Here is a 25,566-nt window from a genome sequence, read left to right as displayed (position 1 = left end):
AAAATATTCTTTTAGTATTTTGAGATTATGTTTGAAACATAAAATATTCATTGTATCATTCTCACTAATTAATAATAAATTAATATTTTTTTTAAAATTAAAATAAGTTAAAATGTTTTTAGAAAATATGTTTAAAGTTATTAGTAATTTCTACTTAATTAATAAATTTGGATATTGTATGTCCTAAAACTCAATCTCAAGACACCGGAAAAATATTTTTTTAAAAGTGAAGATATGATTTTAATATTATTAAAAACGCAGAAAAAATGTAGAGTATTAGTGAGATATTTTATTATAAAAAGGAGTATTAACATGATTTTACCCTTTTGTTTTGTTGAAAAAACGTTGTAAGGAAACCTACGTGCACTTTTTTCTTTGAGAACATTATAGATTCTACCTCTTTAAGTATTGACTTATTAAAAGTGTCCACTTTAAAAAACTTTTATCTCTTAATTAATTATAGTTTAAAAAGTATAAATATATTAACTAATATTAAGAGATAAAAATAAAAAAAGACTCAATTTTAAGGAGTAAAAGTTATCCATTTCTTTCGAGGGCTGTAAAAGCATGCAATTAATAAGTCATGGTAGCCTAATGACGTCATGTTCTACACCCAAGTAGTTTGGTAGGCAAGGAGTGTAATATGTTAGTATTATGAAAAGTGTTTGATAATATTTTTCATTCATCAAATGGCTCAATATTTGTTAATTTTTTGAAGGATGGAAGTGACACACTTCGTCAAATTTTATCAAGTTTCGTTAACAAATTACTGAATTTTGTGATAGAGTCGTTCATATTTTTAAACCATCTGAGTACATCGAATTAAAACAAGTATAATAAATTGATGAAATTTCGTACCTAAAAAAGTATCACAATTATAAGTAGTTAGGATTTTATCAAAATTTGTCAAGTAATCATAATATTTTCATCCAATAATCTTGATGTGATCTACGACTTAAAACTATGCCCTATTAAGCAACATTTTATAAATTGATATACTTTTTTTTTTAAATAGTCGTAATTTTTTTTATCGAATAATCGGTTTTTATAAATGTGCACCACCAGCAGAGTCAAAATGCATGCTTCACAGTAAAGATTTTATGATCCCATTTATTTTATTGATTTAAATTTAAAATTTGAATTTTATTACAGTAAAAAATTATTAAAAACAGTCACATTTAACTTTTTTATTACAATAAAAAACTCTAACATAAAATTACATCTCAATTTAAATTAAAAATTCAATTCAACGAATTAAACTGACCTTATAAAATTTCCCCAACTAATAAAGCTTGTTAAAATAAAGCTTGCATTAATAGATGGATAAAACAACATGCTCTACCGTACATTTTTTCTAAAAAAATTTTAAAAAAAAATCAAATGAAGACAGTAAGAGGATGTTTGGTACTTAAATTCGTTCTCTATTCAAATTATGATTCATGATTCATTACAATATTTTCTCTTATAAAAAATACACATAAATCAAAAATAATTCTAATCACATAGTTCTAATTCATGAACCAAACTCTCTCGCCTTAATCATAAAAGTTGGATAGTCTGCAGCAAGCAAAACCCCATGTGGCTGATTAGACGTGCAAGAATGGGGCTGTCAATCTGTCAATGTCAACCAACTCACCGGAAATCCTCTCCGATTTGATAGCGATGGGCTCAAAGGCTTTTTTTTTTCTCTCTTCTATTTCTAAAAGATTTTTAGAGTCTTTTCGGTTCGCTAATTCGAGTTGAGATGTGATGTTATGTGAGAGTTTTTTACTGTAATAAAAAAATTAGATGTGACTGTTTTTAAGAGCTTTTTACTGTAGCAAAACTCGAATCAACAAAAAGAACAGGGCCTTAACCTTTTTCGTGAAAGATAAATTCGGTGCGGGTAAGAAACAAGAAAAAATGAATTCTACACACGTTGGAAAAAAAAAAGAATAAAACAAAAATTTACTAGTAAAGTTTTTATTTTCAACCTTAGGTTTGTATCAAATTTTTCGAGTTTTATAAATTTTTTTATTTTAATGTGATTTTAATTTAATTCAGTATTTATAGAAATGCACTACCGACAAAAGATAAAGATATAAATATTTAGATTTCTATCGAATTATTTTAAAGTTGTATACTCTTTTAATATGATACAAATCAAAAATAATTTTATATGAAAAAAGTAAAAGAAAATATATAAATACATGTACTATTAACATAGGTACTATGTGGTGTAAATTGTCGAGTTCTCAAGTAACTTCTAAAGTCAATTTCGATTCATAGAAAGAAAAAGTGGCAATACAAACATAAATTTAAAGAGTATGATTGATATTGATATTCCTAGAGCAACAATAGCAATCGTTTCTAAGATGCGACTCGATCATGGGCCATGGTGCTCTTTTCCAAATTGTAAGACCCAAGAAATAAGTACTATACGAGAAAAGGAGAAACATGAAGGACATTCGGACCGAAGTTAAAGTCTGTTTGGAGGATGCATTTAAACTACTATAATTTATATTTAAACAGTAATATTTTTTTATAAAATTTGAATTTTGATTCAAATCAAAACTCACTTTTCAAACGGGCCTTAAAAGATGAACGAGAAGAAAAAAAATGTGTTTCAGGAAAAATTAAAGATATTTTCTTCTTTTTTTTAAAATTTTTTTTGAATGAAAGATATTTTAAGTTTGGAGATATTGCAGCCTAAACGGATTGAAACAAATATTATTGATTGTCGTTTTTATTTTTCATGCTGTAAAAAAAAAAAAAATTCAAGGCTAGGAAGATCATGCGCGTCGTTTCATTAATATCATAATTCAGACCATATAATAAAACTTAAGAAACATCGTAATGTCATTACTTTTTAGGATACAATCATGAAAGAGATCCGGGGCTTGTTCGGTTACAGTTTTGAGTTATAATGACTTGAGTGTTGATCTTAAGTTGAATTTGAGTTATAATTTGAGTTGAAGTTGTAACTTGAGTTTGTATTTGGATGTGCACATTTAAGTTATGATTTGAATTGAGAATCTATTTGAGTGAGTTAAAACTTGAATTTGTATTTAGATAGTATTTTAATAAAAACTCAATGGTGATGAAAATATTATAATAGGGTATATGTGTGATTTTATTCGTCTTTTCATTGTGAACGCATGGAAAAAAAATCATCTCAATCGGAATTAAAACTAAAAAGTTATAACATTTTTAAGAATAGAAAAAATACTATTCAACTTGAATTTGAATTTACGAACTTGAGTTGAAGGGAAAATTTGGACTCAGATTTTAGTCCCAAACTCAAGTTAAAACTCAAATTTTACAAACGAACATGAACTTTAAAGTTGTAACTTTAGTTTTTTTTTTAAATTTTTTTTTTTTTTTTTTTTTTTTTAGTTTTACTCCAAAAGAACAAGCCTTAAAGGGGTTATTCATTTGAGTTTGAACTTGAGTTTGATGTTAAAATCTGAGTTCAAGTTCTCATTTCAACTTAAGTTCCTAAACTCAAATTCAAGTTAATGAACAATATTTTTTCTATTCTTAAAAATGTCATAACTTTTTCGTTTTAATTCTGATTGAGATAATTTTTTTTCTATGCGTTCATAACAAATAGACGAATAAAACTCCACCCATATACCCTATTAAAATTTTTCATTACCATTGAGTTTTTATTAAAATACTATCCAAATACAAATTCAAGTTTTGACTCATCCAAACATAAACTCAAATAGATTATCAATTCAAACCATAACTCAAATTGTGCCCATCCAAACACAAACTCAAATTAGAGTCTCAACTCACACCATACTCAAATACACCTTAATTCAAATCAAAATTTGAACTCAAATCACTCTAACTCAAAAAATACAAATGAACAAGCCCTTAATTCTCAAATAAAAGAAGAAATGAAAATCAATTACGTTACTGAAATATGTAAATATATTTTTGTAGTGCACTCAAGCCTCAAATCAATACTTTAGAAACATGATTAACAAATAGACTTATTATACTAACCCGCGCTTAAAGATTGATAAATCTTAATATCATGTAATTAAAGATTCCTGTTTGATTAAGTTAATGCCTGTGACTCCTTAATAATTATTCGTTTGGTGGCACTTATCTCATTTCAAAAGAAGAATTTAATGGGTTCATTAACAAATCACATCAAACTAACATGCGATTATATATTAATAATGTGCTTCTTTGAAATCCTAGTTAGAACTGGACCATGAATGTCCCACCACAGCATTACTTGGAACAGATATATGCTGAATTTATAACTTATCAGTGTCTTATGGAGATTTCATTAAAAAAAAAAAAAATCAATGTCTTAAGGAGATTAACAGTGGAAAACAGATATACAAAGGTTTTCATTACTATCTGGCTAGGTTGGCTTCTTTTATAGAGTTGCAATTAGATGAATATTTACATCAGTGGGAACTCAAATTGTATTCAACGAGTAGGTGTACGAGAAGAATTATGTCAAAATTCACACTCCGTTCACTTCCTGATTCGAGTTTAGAATTCGAGTTTTTCTACAAGAAAAAACTCTCACAAACAATCACATTTAACTTTTTTGCTACAGTAAAAAACTCTCACATAAAGTCACATCTTAACTCGAATTCTAAACTCGAATCAGCGAAGTGAACGGAAATAAACCTACCTTCTGTCCTTTCTAGTACGTGCAGATTTTTTTTTTTATATTAAAAAAAAACAATACATGGAATGGGATTAATACTTGGCTCATTTGGTTCATATAACATTAGTACCAATATCATTTTGGAATTTCTGTGATAGCGTTAAAAAAAAAAAAAGAAAAAAGTCTTATGAATAGGCTTTGGTTAACTTAAACCGCTAGACTAATATAATGTGATCTGATAGTTCAAATTTGTGTTCTATTGATAATTTTTTCTTTCATGTACCACCACAGAATACACTTAAATTAAATTACAAAAAAGTACTTTGGAATATTAGATCTGAGCGGTGATATTGTATTGGATAAGGGCAGTATTTAATGAGTTTCGTGACAAATTTAGACCCCGTTTATTTCGTTGATTCGAGTTTAGAATTTGAGTTTTACTACAATAAAAAATTCTCACAAACAGTCATATATAACTTTTTTACTACAGTAAAAAATTCTCACATAAAATCACATCTCAACTCAAATTAAAAACTCGAATCAACGAACTAAACGGAACTTTAAAATTATCGTTTGATTGGCAGTTCCTCTGGGACCCCAAAAATGATTGATGAGGTTTGCCTGTCATTTGCACACACATAAAGTTCTTTCTGCCTAATGTTTTGAATGAGTTGATGTAAGCTTATTCCTCCATTAATTTGGCTGTCGAATCAAAACTCGCCAGGTTAGATTACCTTTTTGCACGACTAAAATACCGTCATTAACACGATAAAAGCATTTGCCTATCGTTACGTGACCATAAGTAATTCAACATGAACAACGCTAAACTTCTCATTTTAATTATAACGTGATTAACGTCATGCAATGTGTCGTGCTATTAGAGGAGGGATTTGAAAGAAGAGAGAGATTATCATATGTTTTCTTTTTTTTTAGGTTTATAGAAGATTTTTTTGGTTTCTATAATCAAAACAATATTGGATGATTTATTATTAGAGGAAAAAAAACATCTTCCTTTACACGGTCAACGGGTTAATCTTCTCACTAACGGAGTTGAAACTCGTCCACAAGCAATTTCTTCCTTATTCTCTCTATATCACATCAAAATTAAAATGCGTTAAATATATTAATTCATTTTTTTTATTCGAATTTAAAATTTAAATTTTATTATAATAAAAAATTTTAAAAAATAATGTAATAAGAAGACTCCCTTTCGTCCTATTCAAATTAAAAACTAAAATCAACCTACTAAACAAACCCGACACTACACGGAAATTACAACTTAAAACCTTTGCGGTTAACAAATACAAAAAGCAGTTGCATCTTAAAAACAGCATTGATTTCAGGAAAAAAAAAAAAAAACAAAGAAAAGGCATTGGACCATGGAATATCAAAGGACAAATTCTGTTTCCTTTTCATTGTAAAGTCATAACCGAGAAAAAAAAGATGCAAAGGATAGAAGTAAATACAAATAGCATTATATTTACTTGGTTCATATACTACAATAACTACATTATACTTGACAGGGCGAAAGGATTTCATTCGAAACCAAAAACCAGCGAATCGAGCTGGGCTCCGTCAGTATATCGTCTGTCCCCAAAAGGAAAAAAAAAAAAAAAAAGGCTGAATCCGACCCCCCCAATGGGAAATCAGCCCAAAAAAAAGAAAAAAAAAAAAAGACCGCAATGAAAATAAAAGAGGAAAAAAGAAATCCATAAGATGACAAAGGACATCAATATTAGTTTGGGTTACGTGTCCCTTCTAAGATCAACCACAATCACGCTCACGTTGTCAGTGCTGTGCCTGGCCAGGGCCAGCTTGGTCAGCAGCATCGAAGCGTCGGAGCACGCCTTATCGGAGATCTCACCGCCGGGTGCTTCGCTTTCCGGCAACTGGGGTGACCCCGACGGAATCTTCGCCTTCCCGCGAAGACACATCCGCGCCACGCCACACGCCGTCTCGTTCGAAACGACGTCCCAGAGTCCGTCGCTCGCCAGGATCAGACAGTCGTCGTCCGCCGTCCGATCCGTGATCGTCACCTCCGGCTCGCAGCTCACGTAGGGTTTCAGATAGTTGTCGCCTGTTTATACACCATTACAATGACGGTTTTTCAGAGTGCGGCGTAAGATAATATGACTGGTGCTACAGTGAGCCGAAGGCAAAAGTGTAGTGATGGTGTTTATTTGTTTTACCTATGGCTCTTGACATGGCAAGGACTCCGAGAACCCGTGGGCCATCCCAGTAGATGACCCGCCCGCCCGTCGCCTGGATCCGATTGAGTTCGTCGGGTCGATCCGGCTGTCACACGAACACAATCTCATCAGATGGGAATCGTCTCTTAAATGGTAACGACAAGCATGGTAAATTGCTACAAGTAGATCACTGAACAGATCCAACGGCTCTTGGTGAAAAGTCCATAGTAACACACTGGACTCGCACTTACTTTGCAATGTCCCATTTTATTCCGTTTGTTTACCGAGAAAATAAAAGAAAATCCAAAAGCCGGTATTTTGATCAGGATTTCGGTCAACTAACTAGCAATTTGTTCAGAAAGTTCCAGCTCATCCTAGAATTTCTAGTTGTTTTCTTTTCATTCCTTTTAGAGGGGATGTAACTGACCGAGTTGGCAAGTTCCAATGGCGGAAGGGAGGAGAGAAAAGAACTAACCTTGTGGTCGGAAGAGAGAGGGACAGGCTTGCCATTGCGACAAAGCACGGCTCTGGAATCGCCGCAGTTGGCGACGACGATCTTATCCGGCGTCACGATTGCGACGACCGCCGTTGATCCGACGGCGTCACACTCCGGCGTTTGGAGCTCGCACCTGCAGTTCGCTCCCAAACCGCCGTTGTTCCACGCGATCACCTCGTCGTCCATACGGGAGAAGCTTCTCTCCATCGCGCTCTTCCACTCCGTTGACACCTCTTCGCTTTGAAGCTCTTCTTTCACCAGTTCATGCAGACGCTCTCCGCACTTCGTCGCCACCTGAAATTAAGAATTTCAGAAACCGATCGTTTCAAAATCTGATGTAACCGGAAGTTCTCTTTTAATTCAGAAATGGTAAAGGGAAGAATCGCACATGAGAGCAACCGTGACCGTCAAAAACGCCGAAGTAATGCAACTCAGAGGCGGTCTCCTTATAACGGCGGTGAAATGAGGGGACAATAGCCAACGAGTCTTCCATGTCTCTCCGCCTGCCGCATACGGACGCGAAGCCGAACTTTGGAAGCTCGCTGAAATCATCTGGATCCACCGGCGCGGATGGTGAACACAACAATGAGACCGTAACCGAAGAGACTGAGATCAGTCCGGTCGCGGATCTTCCAAACTCAGCTTTCACCGTATGTTTCTCCTCCGAACCGCAATCCTCCACCGCGTTCTCGCATCCCCGAGGCTTTCCTTTCGGGCGCTTCTGGCCTCTCTCCGCGTCCGCTGGAGGCACCACGCCGGTGACGAACTTGAACCTCCTAATCTCCATCCGCCGGCGCCTGGCCGTTCGCGAGCTCGACTCGCCAGGCGTCGACGCCTCGCCGTCGCTCACTATTCCACAGCAAATCTCCGCCATTATTAAAAACTCTCCTTTTCCACAACAATGAGAAAATTCCCTAGAAACTCAAGAATTAAACCTCGTAATCACCTCTGGTTCCTCACCTACTAAATCAGCTTTTGAACACTCCGTTAAATCTGTGGAATGGACAATCAAAACCGATCGCGAATCTTCTGCGTCTGAAAATTTTCTTCTTCTTCTTCAAACGGAAGGGATGATGAAAGAGAATGCTCGCGCGCCATGGGGGAAGTACTTTAAAGAACTTTCAAGGAGGCCTTTTTACGCAGGAACCTGCTGCAACAGTCCTCTCACACTCTCTCTCTTACCCTTTCTCACTCACTTTCTCTCGCTTTAGCGTGGTCGCCACGGGCAGCTACCCGTTCCCGTCACGGGCAGACGAGCAGGTACTATAGTGGGTGACCGAGTGCCCTTCTGCCTAAAAGAACGCATCACCACCGTTGATCTCATCCCCATTTCGATCAAAACAACCACGTGTATCTCCTGATTCGGGTTAAGGACGTGCGTGGCCCAATAGAATTTCAACACCAAGGGAGAGTAAGCTTCCTTTCCAGACACGCATGTGGTCCTCCTTGGAGTTTAAAATTTTGCTATTTTTGAGAAAAAAAGAAAGAAAAGGAAAAAAAAAAAGAAAATGAAAGATTATTAGAGAATATTTAATTAGGAGATTCATTTTTTAATTTAAATTATAATTTATAATTTATTACATTATTTTTTTATAAAAAATATATATAAATTAAAAATAATTCTAATCACCTAATTTAATTTACGAATCAAATATTTTTTTAATTTCTAAAGTCTGTTCGGCCACGTGTCTTCATCCTCGTATGCAGATTGAGCCACGATTTGGAGGCAAAAGCAGATATTATTGCGGAAAAAAAATTCCTACTTTATTCCTTCTGGGCGTTGTGGTCCAATGAGATGCTACAACGTACCAGTTTTGTGATATTGACGTGTGGGCCCATGTGTCTACGTCGTTGACGCCAACGGAATATCTAAGGAGCGGTATAGCTCCCACATCCTTAACACGTTTTAACTTTTGAGCATGTACGTAATATTACATAGGTTAACTTATACCACTATTCTACTAAAATTTGATTATAAAAAACAAAAACTTATTCCACCGAATTAGAATTATAGAATATCACGCAAAAGAATATGGAGTGTGAAGAAATTCTATAGACCAATAAAATGATCTTGTGCATTCAAATTTGCTTTTTTCTCAACAAACATGATTGTATAATATCATACGATACTCCCTATTTCTTAAGATTGTGAGCTGCTTGAGCAAGTCGTGCGTTTACTTTTTTAAGCTCTGAATTCGAGTTTTATTATAATAAAAAATTCTCAAAAATAGTTAAATTTAATTTTTTTATTACAATAAAAAGTTATCATAAAGTATCACATCTTAACTCGAATTAAAAACTCGAATTAACGAACTAAACAGACTCTAAACTTTATTTTTTTTAACCGACTTAATTCTAATATTGATGAATTACTTCTAAAATTTCATAAAGATAACATGATAGAGTCAACATTTTATTTTAGTTGAGGTATACATTAATTTTTTTAATAAATTATTTTAATAAAAACATATAAAAAAATATATTTATTTTAATGAGAGTATATATTATGTTAATAAAAATTTAACTGTAAAATTTTAAAATTTTTAAAGGTAATATTTTAAAAAAAAAAATTTGAGTGGGAACAAGCTCCGCTGTTGCGTTTTAATTGCTTGACAATTAAAAGTTTTATAAAAAATATTTACATTACAAATAAAAAATTGTTTTTATTGTTGTTAAAACATTAAAAATTAAAATTATACTTTTAAAATTGTGTTTTAATGTTTAATATAATAAATTCTATTATGATTGGATGATGTTTATCTGGAAACTATTTCAAATTTAATAAGTTTTTTTTTTCTTTTGTTTTTTTCGATCTTTATAAATACCATAATGCTTGTCGTTTCCAATTCAAACTTTGATGATTTATTATTAATTATTCTGATTTTTTTCTCTTATTGATTCTATTTTTTATCCTGTCTTGCATCACAAAATATATTGTAAAATACTGTTTGATTAGTTTTTATTTTATTTTCATGTTTTTAAATAGGACTTGTCTTCGGTTTTTTTTTTTTTTTTTTGAGGTCCTTTTAATTTAATAGTGACATTGACTTTATGATAATCATTAAATGTAACATTAACTTTAGATAAAAGTGACACAAAAGAATTTAATCATTTAAAAATTATGTTACATGTTAATGTTACATTCATTAATTATCATGTCACATTTTTTATACAGAATAATTTTACTAAAAAAGGGTAGAAAAAGTTATTTAAATATTTTAAACATACGTAATTGATTTTTTTTTTCCGGTGAATGAAATGTATTTTATTTAAGATACTAATAAAATATTCTCTGATAAGACTATCTTAAATGAATTATTAGTAATTTTATATTTTTAACCGATTAAATTTATATTAAAAATTCTCTATTTTACCTACTCTTTTACGATTTTAACCTGATCATTAAAAAAACAATTAAAAGTTGACACTACTGTTAGACTAGCCCTACGAGGGAAATTTCTTATAAAAGTTAAAAAAAAACAAATTATCAGAGAAAAAGATGCATGAACTCAATTGGATTCAGATACACGTGTCATAAAAAAATAGGAGAACGTGGAGAACACAGAAAGGACGTTACGGTGGGTGTGGGCCACAGATGAATAGCTCAAAAGCCGTATTTAGGCATCCACGTGTAAAATCCGGCTGGCAAGCAATTTGTACTAGAAACAGGAGCGTGATGTCGACAGCAGGCAAAGTCACTGCCACGTGACCCACCTATTTTCAACCATGGTTACGAATTACGATGTTTATTATTTTTTTATTAATTATCATTTTTTTCCCCGTCCCCTTGGCTTTTCCAAGTCTGGTTAGGTTAAGTTAAGCCATCTTCGTCCCTGTGGTTCTTGGTCGAACCCAGAGGGCAAAAACCACCCTCCCTCACCCACCATTTACTTTTTCCCGGAACCCGACACGCCGAGATTTCGGCCTTCGCAGGTCGTGAGGCCTTAATGTCGGACACGTGGTGGCGAGAGTGCTGGGTGGCACGGAGGGAGCTGGTGAGGGAGGTGAAGGACGGGCGATTCGTGTCCGAAAGAGGAGGACACGTTGTGAGAGAGGGAGAGATTATCAGAGAGAGAGAAAGTTTGTGTTTGGTTGGCTAGAAAATTTTGGGGTACAGCACAGGAAAGTGTTTTGAGGAGGTCGTGGCATGCGCATGAAAAGGGGGCGCGTAGTTTTCAGAGCTCGCATCTGATTAACATATGGCGACTCTGTAAATGACATAATAAACATTGCTACGCATGCACCGGCACACCATGTTTTTCTGCAGGCATAAAAAAAAAAAAAAATAGTAGTAGAAAGATTTTCCTATTTCTTTTTCGAAGCTTTTGAATTTTGAACTGAATTGGGGTATCAAACACCAGTATTAGTACAGCTGCTTCACTCAGATTTTAACGTTCTACTATGCTTTTATGAGTGTAAAGACAAGTGATTATGATATACTTAACAGTCGTATATAGTTTTATTCTCAACTTTTACAAAGAACGTATATATGTGCACTATAACATAAGGTATTCGACCTCACTTTTTGCATGGTTTTGCCGTTCAATATCAGATTTAACTTTCACGGTCTCCGTCATCCAAGTATTTTCCGTTTTGAACCATGTATTCTTTGTTGGTTTTGGCCAACAGAAATTTGATAACTGTTCATATAGGAAAAGGAAAAAATTATAATGAGACTCTTCGACTAGGAAGATATATGTCAGAATATATACAAAGATTTGTTGAGCCGAACTCACCATATTGTTTAACGTTTCATTGTTGACCCTAACTCACCGTATTTTTTGACGTATCCGTTTATTTACAATAATTAAAACTGATGCGGCGACGGACATTGGTATATGTTAAAAATTCGCTTAATTAATTTAATTAGAGAAAATTCTATCTTCCATTTGAATTTCATGTCGTCACGCAATGTAAGAGGCGTTTATGTGTTGACAAGATCAGATAGTGCATTTTAATATTTTTGGCATCTGAAAGAATTTCGTTTGACGGTGTTTTATCAAATATATGTTTTCAACGTGATAATGGATTTCTTAATCATTCGACTAGCTAGTCCCACGGTAAACATGATAAACATATTTTGAAATATATATATATATATACATGTGGTGCCACATGGTTGTGTTCAGTCACGATCAAGTAGACCTGAAATCAGGGGATGGTTTGTAGGATGTTTGGTAGAGGGATTCGTTTCTGATTCGAATCATGATTCGTGATTCACTACAGTATTTTTTCTTATAAAAAATTCACATAAACTAAAAATAATTCGAATCACATGATTTAAATTCTCCAACCAAACGTCATCTTGTGATTTCTGAAGGTTATATGTCTACATGATAGAAGAACTAGTCAATACAGGTAAGCTCATATATAATAATAATAATAATTTAATTAGTTCAATAGCCACTATTAATTTTTATTGTTATTTTTATTTTTTCGTAGAGTGTGATGTGATTTAAAACTTCCCTTTGCTCAATGCATTCGTTGGAGTGCACGGTTGCGTTGGATAAGTTTGGCGGTTAGACAAAAATACCGAACTGTGAAGTGGACAAATGGTGGCATTTGGTAGAGCAAGCGTTTATAATTGCTTGCCTCATTTGATTAGTAATTTTTTGCGAGAAGAATCTTTTGGTCAAGTTAGCTTATGTGCCATTAATAAAGAAGTACAGTTTGAAAAGTCTTCTGTTAAATCGTTGAAGCTGAATTGGCTTTTGTCTTTCTCATTTACCAAGTATTGGTCTGGTCCTACACTCTATCATTCATTAACAGTGATTTTGAAAAAAGTATAATACTGTATGATGAGTAATTAATTTTTATTGTTATGCTTCTTTTAAAGTAATTATTATACGTAACAAATATTATGTTACGCTTTTTATTTTTACATTTTACGTGTAGAAAATAAAAATGACGATGAAAATAGCCATAGTCCTCAGTGATTTAATTAATTAAAATTAGTTTGGAAAGTATATTAAAATTAAAATTTTTTATTTTGATAAAATTTTGGTAAGAGAAATATAATATAATAAAAATAATAATTTAAATTTAAATATATAAAACAAACGGATTTTTAGTGTTTCTCACGCTAGCAATTCAACGAGTAATTGAGGTTGGGTGAGAAGTCGGATACATAAGGCAATGATGGAGCCAGGTGGAGATTGTTAGGAAACAACTAAGAGAAATTTTTTTTTCTATGGTTCCTTTTATGTAATGGATTGGGGTGGGGAAAATTGACATTATCTAATCAATTCCCGACAGGGTTTAGGCATATTATGGATACTTTTGCAAGGTAAAAAGTTGGAAAAATAATCTCAACTGTAGTTGGTAGAACGTCACAATTGACTCGGCAGGAAATTAGAATCCAAGATTGAATGGTACGATACAATTCAATTCATTATTGCGGAACAGTTTCATTTGTGTATTTTCTTTTAGGGAGGTTATGTTACTACTGTATGACTAATAATTGTGTATCTTGTTTGATCTCGCGTCAATTTATTTACCGTGTAGCAATACTTATGACTACAGCACATTAACAGTAAATTTATTATCATTGTTGGTGAACCAAATTATCGATAAAATCCGGTTTGATAAATGTGGTGCAGCAATTTCCTTTTATTCTCTTTTTCCCCAACTTCCCTTCCATAGTTTCATTACTTTTAATTTCTTACTAATGAAATATAACTTCTAACCGTAAAATTACATCAGATAATTGAGATTTCGGTATGATTTCATATCTTGTCGCGGAATTCTCTTCAAAAACTATAACAGCAGAAAGAATTTCCAGCAAATTCTTTGTGCCTAGTAGGTCATTTGTATATCAGAAAGCCAAGCTATAGTAACTAACAAAAGGCTTTTGCATTACAAAAGCACAAAATGTGTTGACTCTCTGCTTCAGCCAAGACCAAGTGTTGGACTTTAGTTGCTTGAGTTACAAGAGAATCCTTGGCTTGGATTCTAAATCCTCTAATTAATCAACATCTGTAAATCTTGTTGTTGTTTGTGTTGGTTGTAGTTTCATACCAAACTCCCTCTACTCGTAGCAAAAAATACATCACACTCTCTGTTTTTGCTCTTTTCCTTTTAAAGGAAAATTAGTTTGGTTAAAAACAATGAATGATGAATGGAGGAGGGTAAAGGTTGCTATCATACCCTTGATCGTATCATTTTAACTACCATAATGATGGGCCACATGTTCATGAAGGCAGAACTTTTTTTAGACATTGTAGTAATAAATAGCCACATAAATTTTTAATTTATTACTATTTATTTTAAATAATTTTAAAATTTGTTATTTTTTTTTTTAAATTATTTACTGTACATCTACTATTTACTTAATTCTTCCAACTTTTTTCGTATAATGGGATGATAAATTGGTGTCTATCTGGATATAGAGTGGATTTATAAAAGCAAACTTGGGATCCTAAGTTCCTAATCCACATTAGATTCATAATTCCACTCTATATCCAGATAGACAAATTATTGATAGTAGTTAGTTCAATGTACTTTGCACGAATATATCGATGTGTTTCTACTTATCTACACTACCTATAGCCTTTTGCCACATATTACAATTAGTTTTGCCAAGAAGATTCATGCAAATATTGTCTTATTTCTACTTACCATATTATAATTATTATTATTCTTGTTTTCATAGAAGAATCTCGTTAACACAAATGTTTGGAGCTTCTTCTATCCGACAGGGAGTCTTCTTTAAAGGACTTATCCCACCCATGAGATATATTTTAATCTACTTTGTTTTCATATTGAATAAATTAAATATGGTCAGTCTCACGAATGGTTCTTGAGATTTAACCTCAATCTCACTTAAGTTCTTAACTTTTCAAACGTCGCACATTTGGTATTTGAGATTTTATTTTATTTTAATTTCGATTATTCTGTTAGTTTAGTGTTAAATATTTGACGAAATATGTGAAAATTATGGACTAAAATTAAAAACAAATAAAGTTTAGAGACTAAAATAATACAAAAAACTAAAAGTTAATTTTCATAGACCTAAAATTTTTGCTATTTTTAATTTTGAGACTCTAATTTACACAGATTCTATCAAATTTTAACTCTTAATTGATGGGAAAACTAAAATTGAAATAAAATAATACTTCAAGAACTATCTGTATGACGTTTGAAAAGTCATAGATTAAAGTGAAATTGAGTGTAAATCTCATAGACAATTTGTGAAATTAACCCAATTAAATATATCCACTTAGATCTCAATTTATAAATTTTTATGAGTTTGATTCACATAAATCTATATCTACTTGTGATTCTTTAATTAGGTTTCTCGTCTTTATATGGCCTTCTCTAAGATCTTTATCCTATAAGTGTCCGACATGGAGGATTTTTAAGCGGGTGAAGATCAACAAAGATAACAAATACATTACCGTATCAATTGGGAGAGCTTACATTGAAGGAGGGTATTTTGAAATGGCGGAAAATTTATTGTTATTATTATTTTTTTTTATGGAGCTCCATTTTGCCTCTCTTGTGGAGTTATATGCAATCGAAAAGAAAGCATATATTGAAAAAAATCCTCCATGTTTTCTGATCGAATAAATTGTTTTGTTTATTGTAATGGGAGGTGTTGACGGTCAAATTTTGCCAACAAAAAACCGACCGGATTACCTCTTGGTTTCCCTTCAGATTACCGGCCGGGTGTGTGTAGTTTAACGTATCAGGAGTTGTTGGATATGTGTGTACGTGTATTTACTAAATCATACATAGATAAATGACACAAGAAAGTTTATAGTGGTTCACTCTATAAACTTCAGAGCTACATCCACTATAATCTTGTATTTCTTTTTTGGGAAAAATTACAATTTATAATAATTGCTCTTATTGAATCTGTTCTTCTTTGGAGTTTTTCGAACCCCCTCCTTGCTGGGGGTCTTCCTCCTTTTATATTGGGCTTCCTTCGCTTAGGGGGTTTCCTTCATAGGTAGAAGCACTCAAGTGCTCTTCTTTGGTAGGCCCAGACGTAGCCCACTAATTAGCACTGTTCACTCAGCCAATTAGTCTTCCATTACGGCTCTGTGCTTCTCCGTAATGCTTTCCTATCCCCTGTGGGAGCGGTCTGACAGCTTACAATTAATGCCTGCAGACCTCATCCACTTCTGTACGTAACCCGTCACGTCCTCTAAAGAACGTTCCCCTCGTTGTCAGCACTGCTTAGCCCAACCGCCTTCTTCGGTGGCCCTTTTTGCGGTCGAGAGAACTTCATCCCTCAATGTCGATGGTGCAATCAGTCGACGCCATAAGAGATCGTCGCCCTAACTTGGACTTCGTCCTTGGGCATTCGCAGTGGAGTAGGAGGGGTCGTAAGCGTCGAGGGTTCCTTGCTTGGTGGGGATTAGTCAAGGCCACGTGTCGCGGTATACTTCATCCATGCGTCCATCACATTTTCCCACACAACAGCTACCCCTCAGGTCGAGGGCTCCTTTTGGATGGCCTCGGACTTAGGTTCGGTTGCCCTTTCGTGCTTCAGGTGTGGGAAATCGATCCCGAGCCTCCGTTTGCAATGATGGCCTGGGTGCTTCAGATATCCTTTGGGGAACGCAATTGTCGCGTCGATTGATTTCTCATGATAACGTATGGCTTTATTTTGAAAGAACGAATATGGGCCTTTGGATCGCGACCTCTCTACTTCCCGCCATATCTTATCACCGTCTGATCCGGGCAGGATTCCCTGGCCATTGGATTTTAAGATTTTCATCTGACTGTCAGGGTCGAGGATGTCCGTCCCTTTAAATACCCTCTACAAACTTGAGAGCCATTTTTTTTCAAAACTTCACTCTTTTCGCACCTGTTGGACTGCCACCTTCTCCGACGGACTCCTTCCTCTCCAACCTCCGGCTCGTGCTCCCTGCTCTTCAAGGCGCACTGCGCAGCCGTTCTTGCCTCCAGACTTTCCCGGGAATCCTTTTTCTTCGGTAAGCCCTTCTGTCCTTTGTCTACTATTTTTAGACACGGGCTCCTTCTATTCTTTTTGTTTGAACTATGTGTATATGTCTAAAGAATGTGCGGAATGTAGAACTTAGGGAGACTTACTCCGTTTCATTGTTTCGCTTTGGATGTCGTCTCCTTGCTGTCTGTGCGCTTCCGATTTCTGGGTTCTGGGGAACCTGGAATCCTATGAGCACTCGCCGTTACCATTCTCATATGAATGGTCGGCGCCAAGTCGAGGCGTTTGAGTTGTCATTGCTTAGAATAGCCATCCTTTCATCCTCTCGACGTTAGGGTTTTAACTTTGCTTCTTGTCTGTTTAATCACCAGAAAAATGGCCCAAAGTTCCTTCAGTCGAGAGGATTCTCCTGTCGTCCGCCCAGACCCCCCCTCTGTAGTGGAGATCTCCTGGTCTTCTTCGTTTTCCAGCGTCGACTCCGTGCTGAGAGACATAGAAGACGTCGGGGCTGGACATGAAGCCAGATACGCACCAGGCGATAGCTTTGGTAGTGAATTTGACAACTTTGAGCGGATTTTAGACGAGGCAGTAGAACGGATCTCCTTCACGGGGGGCAGTGTAAATGGGGTGGCTGCTTCGACGGTAGATGCCACTCTGGCTGCCACGAGTGGTGAGCCGGATATGCCTTTCTTCACAGCCGACGTTGTGGCGTCGAGGGTTCGGAACAAGGATATCATCCGGGCTGTGAAGGAAGGGTGCATTGACGGGAGGTGGTTTGAATACCTTCTTCCGGACGTGCATTTTAGAACCAGCATGCCGTCGACCGGATACCTTCCGGTCTATACTAGAGCTGTCACCGCGGGGATGACCCTCCCAGTTCATCCCTTTGTAAAAGACTACTGCCACTTTTACAGCATTTCCCCCGCCCAGCTGGTGCCAAACTTCTGGTACTGCTTCGTTGGGGCCTGGATTTTATGGCACCAGCAATTCGACATGGAGCTCCCTGTAGATGAGTTCCGATTCATGTATAAGTTATGCCACGTCGCCAAGTGTGAGGGGAAATATTTTTTGAGTGGTCACGGGAGGTCCCAGCCCAGATTTGGGAAGCTTATACTGGGCATTCCCTCGTCGTCACATGGGTGGAAGCCCATGTTTTTCATGATTCGGGGGCCTTTCAACTTTCATCCCAACGACTGCCTGCCCCGTCGAAGGCAGGTGCAGGCGGCGTTTGGGAACATGGATAAGTCTCTTGGCTTTCTTTTATCTGACTTTGATTTTTCCCGTCCTTCTACTGACATTCCATTCGCATTATAGTCAGTCAGGACCGGTCGAAGTTCTCTAGGAACAGCTTGGCGAGGATCGAAAAGGCTTTTGCTTTCTCGTCAGAGGTTCGCCATATCGAAACGCTTCTGACCAAAAAAAACCTTCGCGACGCTGGTTTAATCCTTGATCTCCAGACCCCGCCGATTTAGACGTTGTCCGTCAATACTTTCACCTAAACGATGAAGGTATTCTTTACTTTCGACGCCCTTATTTATTGTGACTTGGGCTCTTCCAATGTTGACTGTATCTTAACGTCGTCATTTCCTGTAGAAATGTCGTCTTTGAGGATCCAACTTCCCGGCAGCCAGCAGTCTGGGCCGAGCCAGCAGCCGCTGTCAGACCAACAGCCCCCCCCGAGCCATCTGCCCCCGTCAAAGGGAAAAGAGAAAGCTTCTTCTTCCCATGTCCCAAAGAGCAGGAAGACCAAGGGTCCTTCGAGGTCGGAGGCGGATCTTGTGCGGAAAAAGAGACGCAGGGAAAAAATACCGGTGGCAGAAACGTGGACGCCGACGGTCCCTATTCCCGACATCGACATTCCGCTGGCGCCGAGAGAGCGCGTGCTTATTCCAGGGGCTAAAATTATGGACCCCAAGTTCCAACTCCCGGATATATCTGATGCCGAGATTGGGGCGATGCTAAAACTTCCTCCTCGCTTCTCCCTAATCTTTCAGGCTCTTTATGAGTCATTTCTCGAGCCACATTGGGTTGCTGCCGCCCAATATTCTTTGGTTGACCGTCAGCGAAAATAAATTTCCTTCCAAATCCATGTAAGACTCCTTTTTTTTTTTTCGTTTTTCTGACCTTTAACTTTTCAGAGCCTGGTCCTCTCCATTCTCAACCTCCTTGACCTTGTCAAGGTCGAGGAGCGTAAAAATGAGATGGACGAACTGGAGGCCAGGCTTTAGTCCCTTGTTTCCGACGCCAAACAGAAGCTAGATGATGTCGTCGAGAAGAGGGACGTGGCCTTGGCCAAGCTGGAGAGTTTGGAAGAAGAACTACAAAAGTTAAAAATGAGATCGCGAGTCTCAAGGAGCGGGCGGACCTATCTGACAAAAAATTGTCTGAAGCAGCTGGGGAAGCGGAAAGGCGTTTTGCTGAGGGGAAAACTGAAGGGAAGAGGGAAGCTGAGGCAGAAGCTGCATTTGCTTTCGACGTCAGGCGCGCCGAGGTTATTGAGGAGTTCAAGGCTTCTCAGGAGCTCAGTGACATCCGCACCAGGGATTTTCAATCTGCGGGTCAACAAATTGTCGACCTGATCAAGAAGGAGCGTCCTGAGTGGGATTTGATTTTCCTTTATAACTCTCCTCCCCCTGCTGGTGACGATAACGTTTCTCCGCTTGGTGACGGTGAAGAATCGGCGGCTGGCGGCGAGGCCTGAATGATTTGTACATGTCTCCATTTTGTTTTGTAACTTTATTGTTGATTCGGACATCTTTTGTTTTATCTGCTCCTTATATATATATATAAAAGACAACAGTTTTAATTTATACCTTGATTTGCAATTGCTGCTTTCTTAGAACTCCTTAGAATTTTACTAAGTCTTCGCCTTTCCTCTTTGGAAGATCTGACGTCGAGTGTACCTCTTGGGGTCATCGTCTTAGAAAATTCCTTGGAATTTCTCTAAGCCTTTGTCTTTCCTCCTTGGAGGATCTGACGTCGATTGTACCCCTTGGGGTCGTCGTCTTAGAAAATTCATTGGAATTTCGCTAAGCCTTTGTCTTTCCTCTTTGGAGGATCTGACGTCGATTGTACCCCTTGGGGTCGTCGTCTTAGAAAATTTCTTGGAATTTCGCTAAGTCTTTGTCTTTCCTCCTTGGAGGATCTGACGTCGATTGTACCCTTTAGGGTCGTCGTCTTCTCTTTTTTTTTATTAACCCGTGGACCCCTGTCCCCCCATGTCTGTCTAATATAACCTTGGTTTTTTAAGCAGACATGTTATTAAGGGGTGAATTCTTTTCCTTCTACAAACATGTCAATTTATTCAATTTGTAAAGAATGTACAATTGAGATATGTGAGAATTTCATACATTATTAGTAGTACAGCCTTAGTTGTTCTGCATTCCACAGGTGTTGAATCTTTTTGCCGTCGAGGCTCTCCAAAATGTAAGTGCCGGGACGTAGCATTTCCCTTATGCGGTAGGGCCCTTCCCAAGTTGGGCCCAGTGGACCAGTATTCTTGGGTTTCGTGCTTTGCGTTACCCTTTTCAACATTAGGTCCCCTGGGATGAACCTTCTCTGTCGAACTTTCTTGTTGTAGTATCGCGCCGTTCTTTGCTGATAGGCGGCGAGACGCAGTTGGGAGTCGAGCCTTTTTTCTTCCAACAAGTCGAGTTCTCCGTTCATGCCTTCCGCGTTGTCATCATCGTTATGGACGACGGTTCTTAGAGTCGGCGTTTCGATTTCTATGGGGAGCACTGCTTCGACGCCATATGCCATGGAGAAGGGTGTCTCCCCCGTAGTAGTTCGGCTCGTCGTTCTGTATGCCCACAAACCTTGGGAAGTTCCTCGGCCTATTTCCCTTTCAGATCGTCGAGTTTCTTCTTGAAGGTATACTTTAATATCTTATTGACCGCCTCGACTTGTCCATTTGATTGTGGATGGATCGGCGCGAAAAAATCTTTCCGGATGCCTAAGCCATTGCACAATCTGCGTGTTGAGGCGTTGTCGAACTGCTTTCCGTTGTCGGATACTATTGAGTGGGGAACCCCGAACCTGCATACGATGTGGTCCCACATGTATTTGGTGCAGGCCGCTTCCGTGGTTGTAGTTAGGGCCTTTGCCTCTGCCCACTTTGTGTAGTAGTCCGCTGCAACGATTGCAAACTTAAATCCTCCGGGTGCAAGATGTAACGGCCCGATCAGGTCAACCCCCCATTTGGCGAAGGGCCAAGGACTGAGAATGGACGTCAAATGTTCTGGGGGCGCTTTAGGAATTGTGGCATACCTTTGGCATTTATCGCAACGTCGGGAGTATTGAAAAGCGTCCTTTTTGAGCGTGGGCCAATAGTATCCTTGCCGTAAAACCTTTAGGGCCAAAGATTGCCCCTAGTGTGGTTACCGCAGATCCCTTCATGGATTTTGTGGAGGACCTTCTGTGCTTCGGCCTCATCCAAGCACCGCTGTAGAGGGGTTGAGTAGCCTCGTCGGTAGAGCAAGCCATCATACAATAAGTACCTAGCAGCTTTATACCTGATCCATCTGGCTTCATCTTTATCGTTTGGCAATTGTGCATCCATTAGGTATTGGATGAGGGGAGTCATCCAACTTTCACCTACTCAGACAATTAATGCCTTAACCTTTTCTTCTATAGTTGGTCGCTCCAATTCCTCAATGGGAACGACCCCCAGTGTGTCGGATTCTCTAGAAGATGCTAGCTTTGCCAGAGCGTCGCTTTGCCAGAGCGTCGGCGTTTGCATTTTCGGTTCGTGGTATCTGGAGTATCTCGTAATTTTTGAACTTAACGAGTTCTTCTTTTACCTTTCTCAAGTACGCTCCCATCTTCTCGCCACACGCTTGGTATTCTTCCTTTACCTGCGCGACGACCAATAGAGAATCGCTGAAGACGCTGAGCCTTTCGATTTTTAGGTGGCTGGCTAACCGTAGTCCGGCAATTAGTGCTTCATATTCCGCCTAATTGTTTGATGCCGTGAATTTAAATCGGACCGCCGAGGTAATTTTGTGGCCTTCGGGCTGATTAACTGGACACCAGCTCCTGACCCATTTTCACTCGACGCCCCATCCACGTAGAGCTTCCATTTTGTAACCTCGTCTTCTCCAGATGCGGCGGGAGCTGGCCTATGAGAGAACTCAGCCAGGAAATCGGCGAGCGCTTGGCCCTTGATCGCAGTTCTTGGCACGTATTTTATGTCAAACTGGCTTAATTCTACCGACCATTTGAGGAGTCGACCGGAAGTTTCAGGCTTTTGTAGGGCCTGTCTCAGTGGGCGGTTTGTGAGAACCTGTATTGTGTGAGACTGGAAATAGTGCCGAAGCTTCCTTAAAGCTACCATCAGGGCGAGGGCTGGGCGCTCCATCTCACTGTGTCTTGACTCGGCGTTGAGGAGCCTTTTGCTCACGTAGTAGATCGGCAGTTGCACCCTCTCTTATTCTCTTATTAACATGGAGCTTACGGCGTGTTGGGACACGGAGAGGTATAGGCTAAGGTCCTCATCGATGTTTGGTTTTGACAAAATTGGGGGCTTGCCCAAATCCTCTTTCAATTTCTGGAAGGCCTCTTCACATTGGGGTGTCCATTCAAAGCGCTTGCTTCCTTTCAAAGCGTCGAAGAAGGGGACGCATTTGTCGGTCGCTTTTGATATGAACCTATTTAAGACGGTGACACATCCTGTTAATCTTTGCACTTCCTTTGGCTTTGTATGGGACCACATATCCTGTATGGCCTTGATTTTCTCGGGGTTAGCTTCAATCCCACGGTTGCTGACCATAAAGCCGAGGAATTTTCCTGACCCAACTCCAAAGGCGCATTTTTGGGGATTGAGTTTCATGTGGTATTTTCTTAACACACCAAACATTTCTCCCAGATGATTAACGTGATGGCTAGCCCTGGTACTTTTTACTAGCATATCGTTGACATAGACCTCCATTGTTTTGCCGAGCTGTTGAGCGAAAATTATATTCACAAGCCTCTGGTAGGTAGCCCCTGCATTTTTTAGGCCGAAAGCATCACCTTGTAGCAGTAGAGGCCCCTGTCGGTTATGAAGGATGTGTGCTCCTCGTCGGCTGGATGCATGAGGATCTGGTTGTATCCGGAGTAAGCGTCCATAAAGCTTAGTATCTCATGTCCCGCCGTGGCGTCGACCATCTCGTCTATGCGAGGGAGTGGAAAGCCATCCTTTGGGCAGGCTTTGTTGAGATCGCTGAAGTTGACGCATGTCCTCCAATTCCCGTTGGGCTTGATCACTAGAATGGGGTTTGATACCCAACGTGGGTAATGGGACTCCCTGATGAACCCATTATTGATCAGCTTGTCGACCTCTTCTTTCAGCGCCTCATACCTCTCGGGGTTCATCGGTCGACGTTTCTGTCGTTTTGGCGGATATGAGGGGTCGACGTTTAAGGAGTGACATATTACCTCGGCATCGATCCCTTCCATGTCAGAATGATTCCAGGCAAAGACATCTAGGTTCTTCATGAGGAAGTTTTTGATCTCAACTTTAAGTGATGGGGCTAAGCCTAAGCCCACTTTTAGCACTTTTGTGGACTCGCCTTCACCAACTTAGATCTCTACCAACTGCTCAACGGGTTGAGACCATGTGACTTCCTCTTGGATTCAGGGGTCTATGTCCTTGACAAGGCCCTGGTGAACCACCCTTGTCTCCTGTCTTCCTGGTTGGTCATATCCGCGCAGGGCGTCAGAGTATGCAACCATAGCTTCATACTGGTTGCTCTTCATTTTTCCTACGCCATTTAGGGTGGGGAACTTGACCTTTTGGTGGTAGACGGAGGTTATTGCCCTTAATGCTTGAAGGGTTGGTCTCCCGATTACCGCGTTGTACTGGGAGCTTCCTTTTATGACCACGAAATTGGCCATTGTGGTTGCCTGTCGAGGTTTCTCTCCGGCGGTTATGGGTAGCCAGATGGTCCCTTGAGGGATGACGGAGTCACTAGTGAAACCATATAGCGGCCTGGAGGTTTTCTCCAATTGTTCCTTTTGGATCCCCATTTTCTCCAAGTAATCGGAGTATAGGAGGTCCACCGAGCTCCCATTGTCCACCAGTATTCTGCACACGGTGTGGTTTCCTATCATGGCCTCCACCACCAAGGCATCGTTGTGGGGGAAATGAACCCCACTAGCGTCATCCTCGTTAAAGGCCACGTCGGTGTGGCTGTACCTTGGGGTTTTTGTAGCGGAGACACTCCAGAATCGCTCCTGATAAACCCCCCTGGCCTCGCGGACGTAGTCCTTCTGAGACCTCTTTAAGTCTCCTCCTATATAGGGACCGCCGAGGACAGTCCGTATGATGCCGACGGGTTCGCGATCCTTTAGGCGCTGGTTCTCCTCTCTGCATCGACCGTCATTCTGCCCACCATGGCCGTCATTTCGAGGTCTTCGTTCGGCCCTGAATTCTTGTAACCTTCCCTCGCGGATCACTCTTTTGATTTCGTCCTTGAGGTCGGCGCAATCATTGGTGTGGTGGCCGACATCGCCGTGGAACCTACAGAATTTCTTCTGGTTCCTTCAGCTGGGATCTAACTTCATTGCTTCCGGTCGGCGCAGCAAGTTCCCGTGGCCGACCTGGTTGAAGACCTCCTCGACTCCTACCGTTAACTCATGGTAGGAATCGTACTTTTGGAACAGTCGAGGCTTACGGGTATCCTCTTACCTCGGCTTCTTGGCTTCCGGAGCGTTTGTCATCGCGGTGGGCTGCTTGTCTCCGTTTCCTCCACCTCGACGCTTCTTCCCATCCTGCTTCGCAGGCGCTGACCCTTGTTCGGTTCCTTTATTCTTGTTGGTCCGGTGCTCGGGGTCGTTTGCGTCCGCCTCTTCGGCGTTGATGTACCCTTGCGCTCGCGCCAAAAACTCCCTGTAGCTGGACGGAGGTTTTTGGTTTAGCTCTCTTTTGAACGGGGTAATTTTCTTCATGCTAGATAAGGCCCCCATCAAGGCCTCTCTATCTGTTATATCCATCGTGGCGGCGACAACTTCCCCATACCTTGCGAGCCATTCCCTCAGTGACTCGTTTGGCTTTTGGTATATCGTCGTCAGATTTTGCTTTGGGGGGACGTACTTTTTGACCCCTATGAATTGGAGGGAAAACACTTCCTTCAATTCGTCCCAGCTCGAGATAGAGTTTGGCCTTAGCGTTCAGAACCACCTCCGGGCAGAATCCGTCAAATGGTTTCGAAAGGCTCGGCACATGATCTCCTCGGCGTAACCGTGTAAGAGCATGTGCCCAATGTACATCTCCAGATGGTCGTCAGGATCTCCTCGCCCATCATATGGTGGGATTGACGGTGACCTGTATTTATCGGGGAGAGGGGGAGCCATTATTTCTTCGGTAAATGGA

The 25,566-nt window shown here is 38.8% G+C and overlaps 2 protein-coding genes across 3 annotated transcripts; both read right to left on the bottom strand.

Annotated features, from left to right (window-relative positions):
- Nucleotides 1–6,073: 6,073 nt before the first annotated feature.
- Nucleotides 6,074–8,548, bottom strand: LOC21408017 (probable protein phosphatase 2C 24). Of its 2 annotated transcripts, XM_024172301.1 has the most exons (5): nucleotides 8,264–8,548; nucleotides 7,692–8,152; nucleotides 7,283–7,597; nucleotides 6,808–6,913; nucleotides 6,074–6,695 (listed from the first exon to the last, which is right to left on the bottom strand). In XM_024172301.1, the coding sequence occupies exons 2-5, from the start codon at nucleotides 8,088–8,090 to the stop codon at nucleotides 6,364–6,366; spliced, it is 1,152 nt and encodes a 383-aa protein (XP_024028069.1). In that variant the 5' UTR covers nucleotides 8,091–8,152; nucleotides 8,264–8,548; the 3' UTR covers nucleotides 6,074–6,363. The 2 variants fall into 2 exon arrangements, with proteins under 2 accessions (XP_024028069.1, XP_010106553.1); XM_010108251.2 differs by having other exon boundaries at nucleotides 7,692–8,548.
- A 15,280-nt stretch (nucleotides 8,549–23,828) lies between these two features.
- Nucleotides 23,829–25,187, bottom strand: LOC112093586. Its single transcript, XM_024172359.1, has 2 exons — nucleotides 24,883–25,187; nucleotides 23,829–24,714 (listed from the first exon to the last, which is right to left on the bottom strand). Exons 1-2 carry the CDS (start codon nucleotides 25,185–25,187, stop codon nucleotides 23,829–23,831), a joined length of 1,191 nt encoding a protein of 396 aa, XP_024028127.1.
- Nucleotides 25,188–25,566: the final 379 nt, after the last annotated feature.

This window comes from Morus notabilis, unplaced genomic scaffold, assembly GCF_000414095.1.
Source record: "Morus notabilis unplaced genomic scaffold, ASM41409v2 Scaffold46, whole genome shotgun sequence".
In the NCBI taxonomy this organism is placed as follows: Eukaryota; Viridiplantae; Streptophyta; class Magnoliopsida; order Rosales; family Moraceae; genus Morus; species Morus notabilis.
This window is presented reverse-complemented; position numbering and strand designations above follow the sequence as displayed.

Excerpts from the sequence above, each read along its gene's own strand:
- LOC21408017 (XM_010108251.2), bottom strand. The coding sequence starts at position 8,177 with ATGGCGGAGATTTGCTGTGGAATAGTGAGCGACGGCGAGGCGTCGACG. Across the intron at positions 6,914-7,282 it reads CTCTCTCTTCCGACCACAAG|CCGGATCGACCCGACGAACT; the intron begins GTTAGTTCTTTT and ends TTCGTGTGACAG. Across the intron at positions 6,696-6,807 it reads TGCCATGTCAAGAGCCATAG|GCGACAACTATCTGAAACCC; the intron begins GTAAAACAAATA and ends GTGTATAAACAG.
- LOC112093586 (XM_024172359.1), bottom strand. The coding sequence starts at position 25,187 with ATGGATATAACAGATAGAGAGGCCTTGATGGGGGCCTTATCTAGCATG. Across the intron at positions 24,715-24,882 it reads CCGGAAGCCAAGAAGCCGAG|GTTCCACGGCGATGTCGGCC; the intron begins GTAAGAGGATAC and ends GAAATTCTGTAG.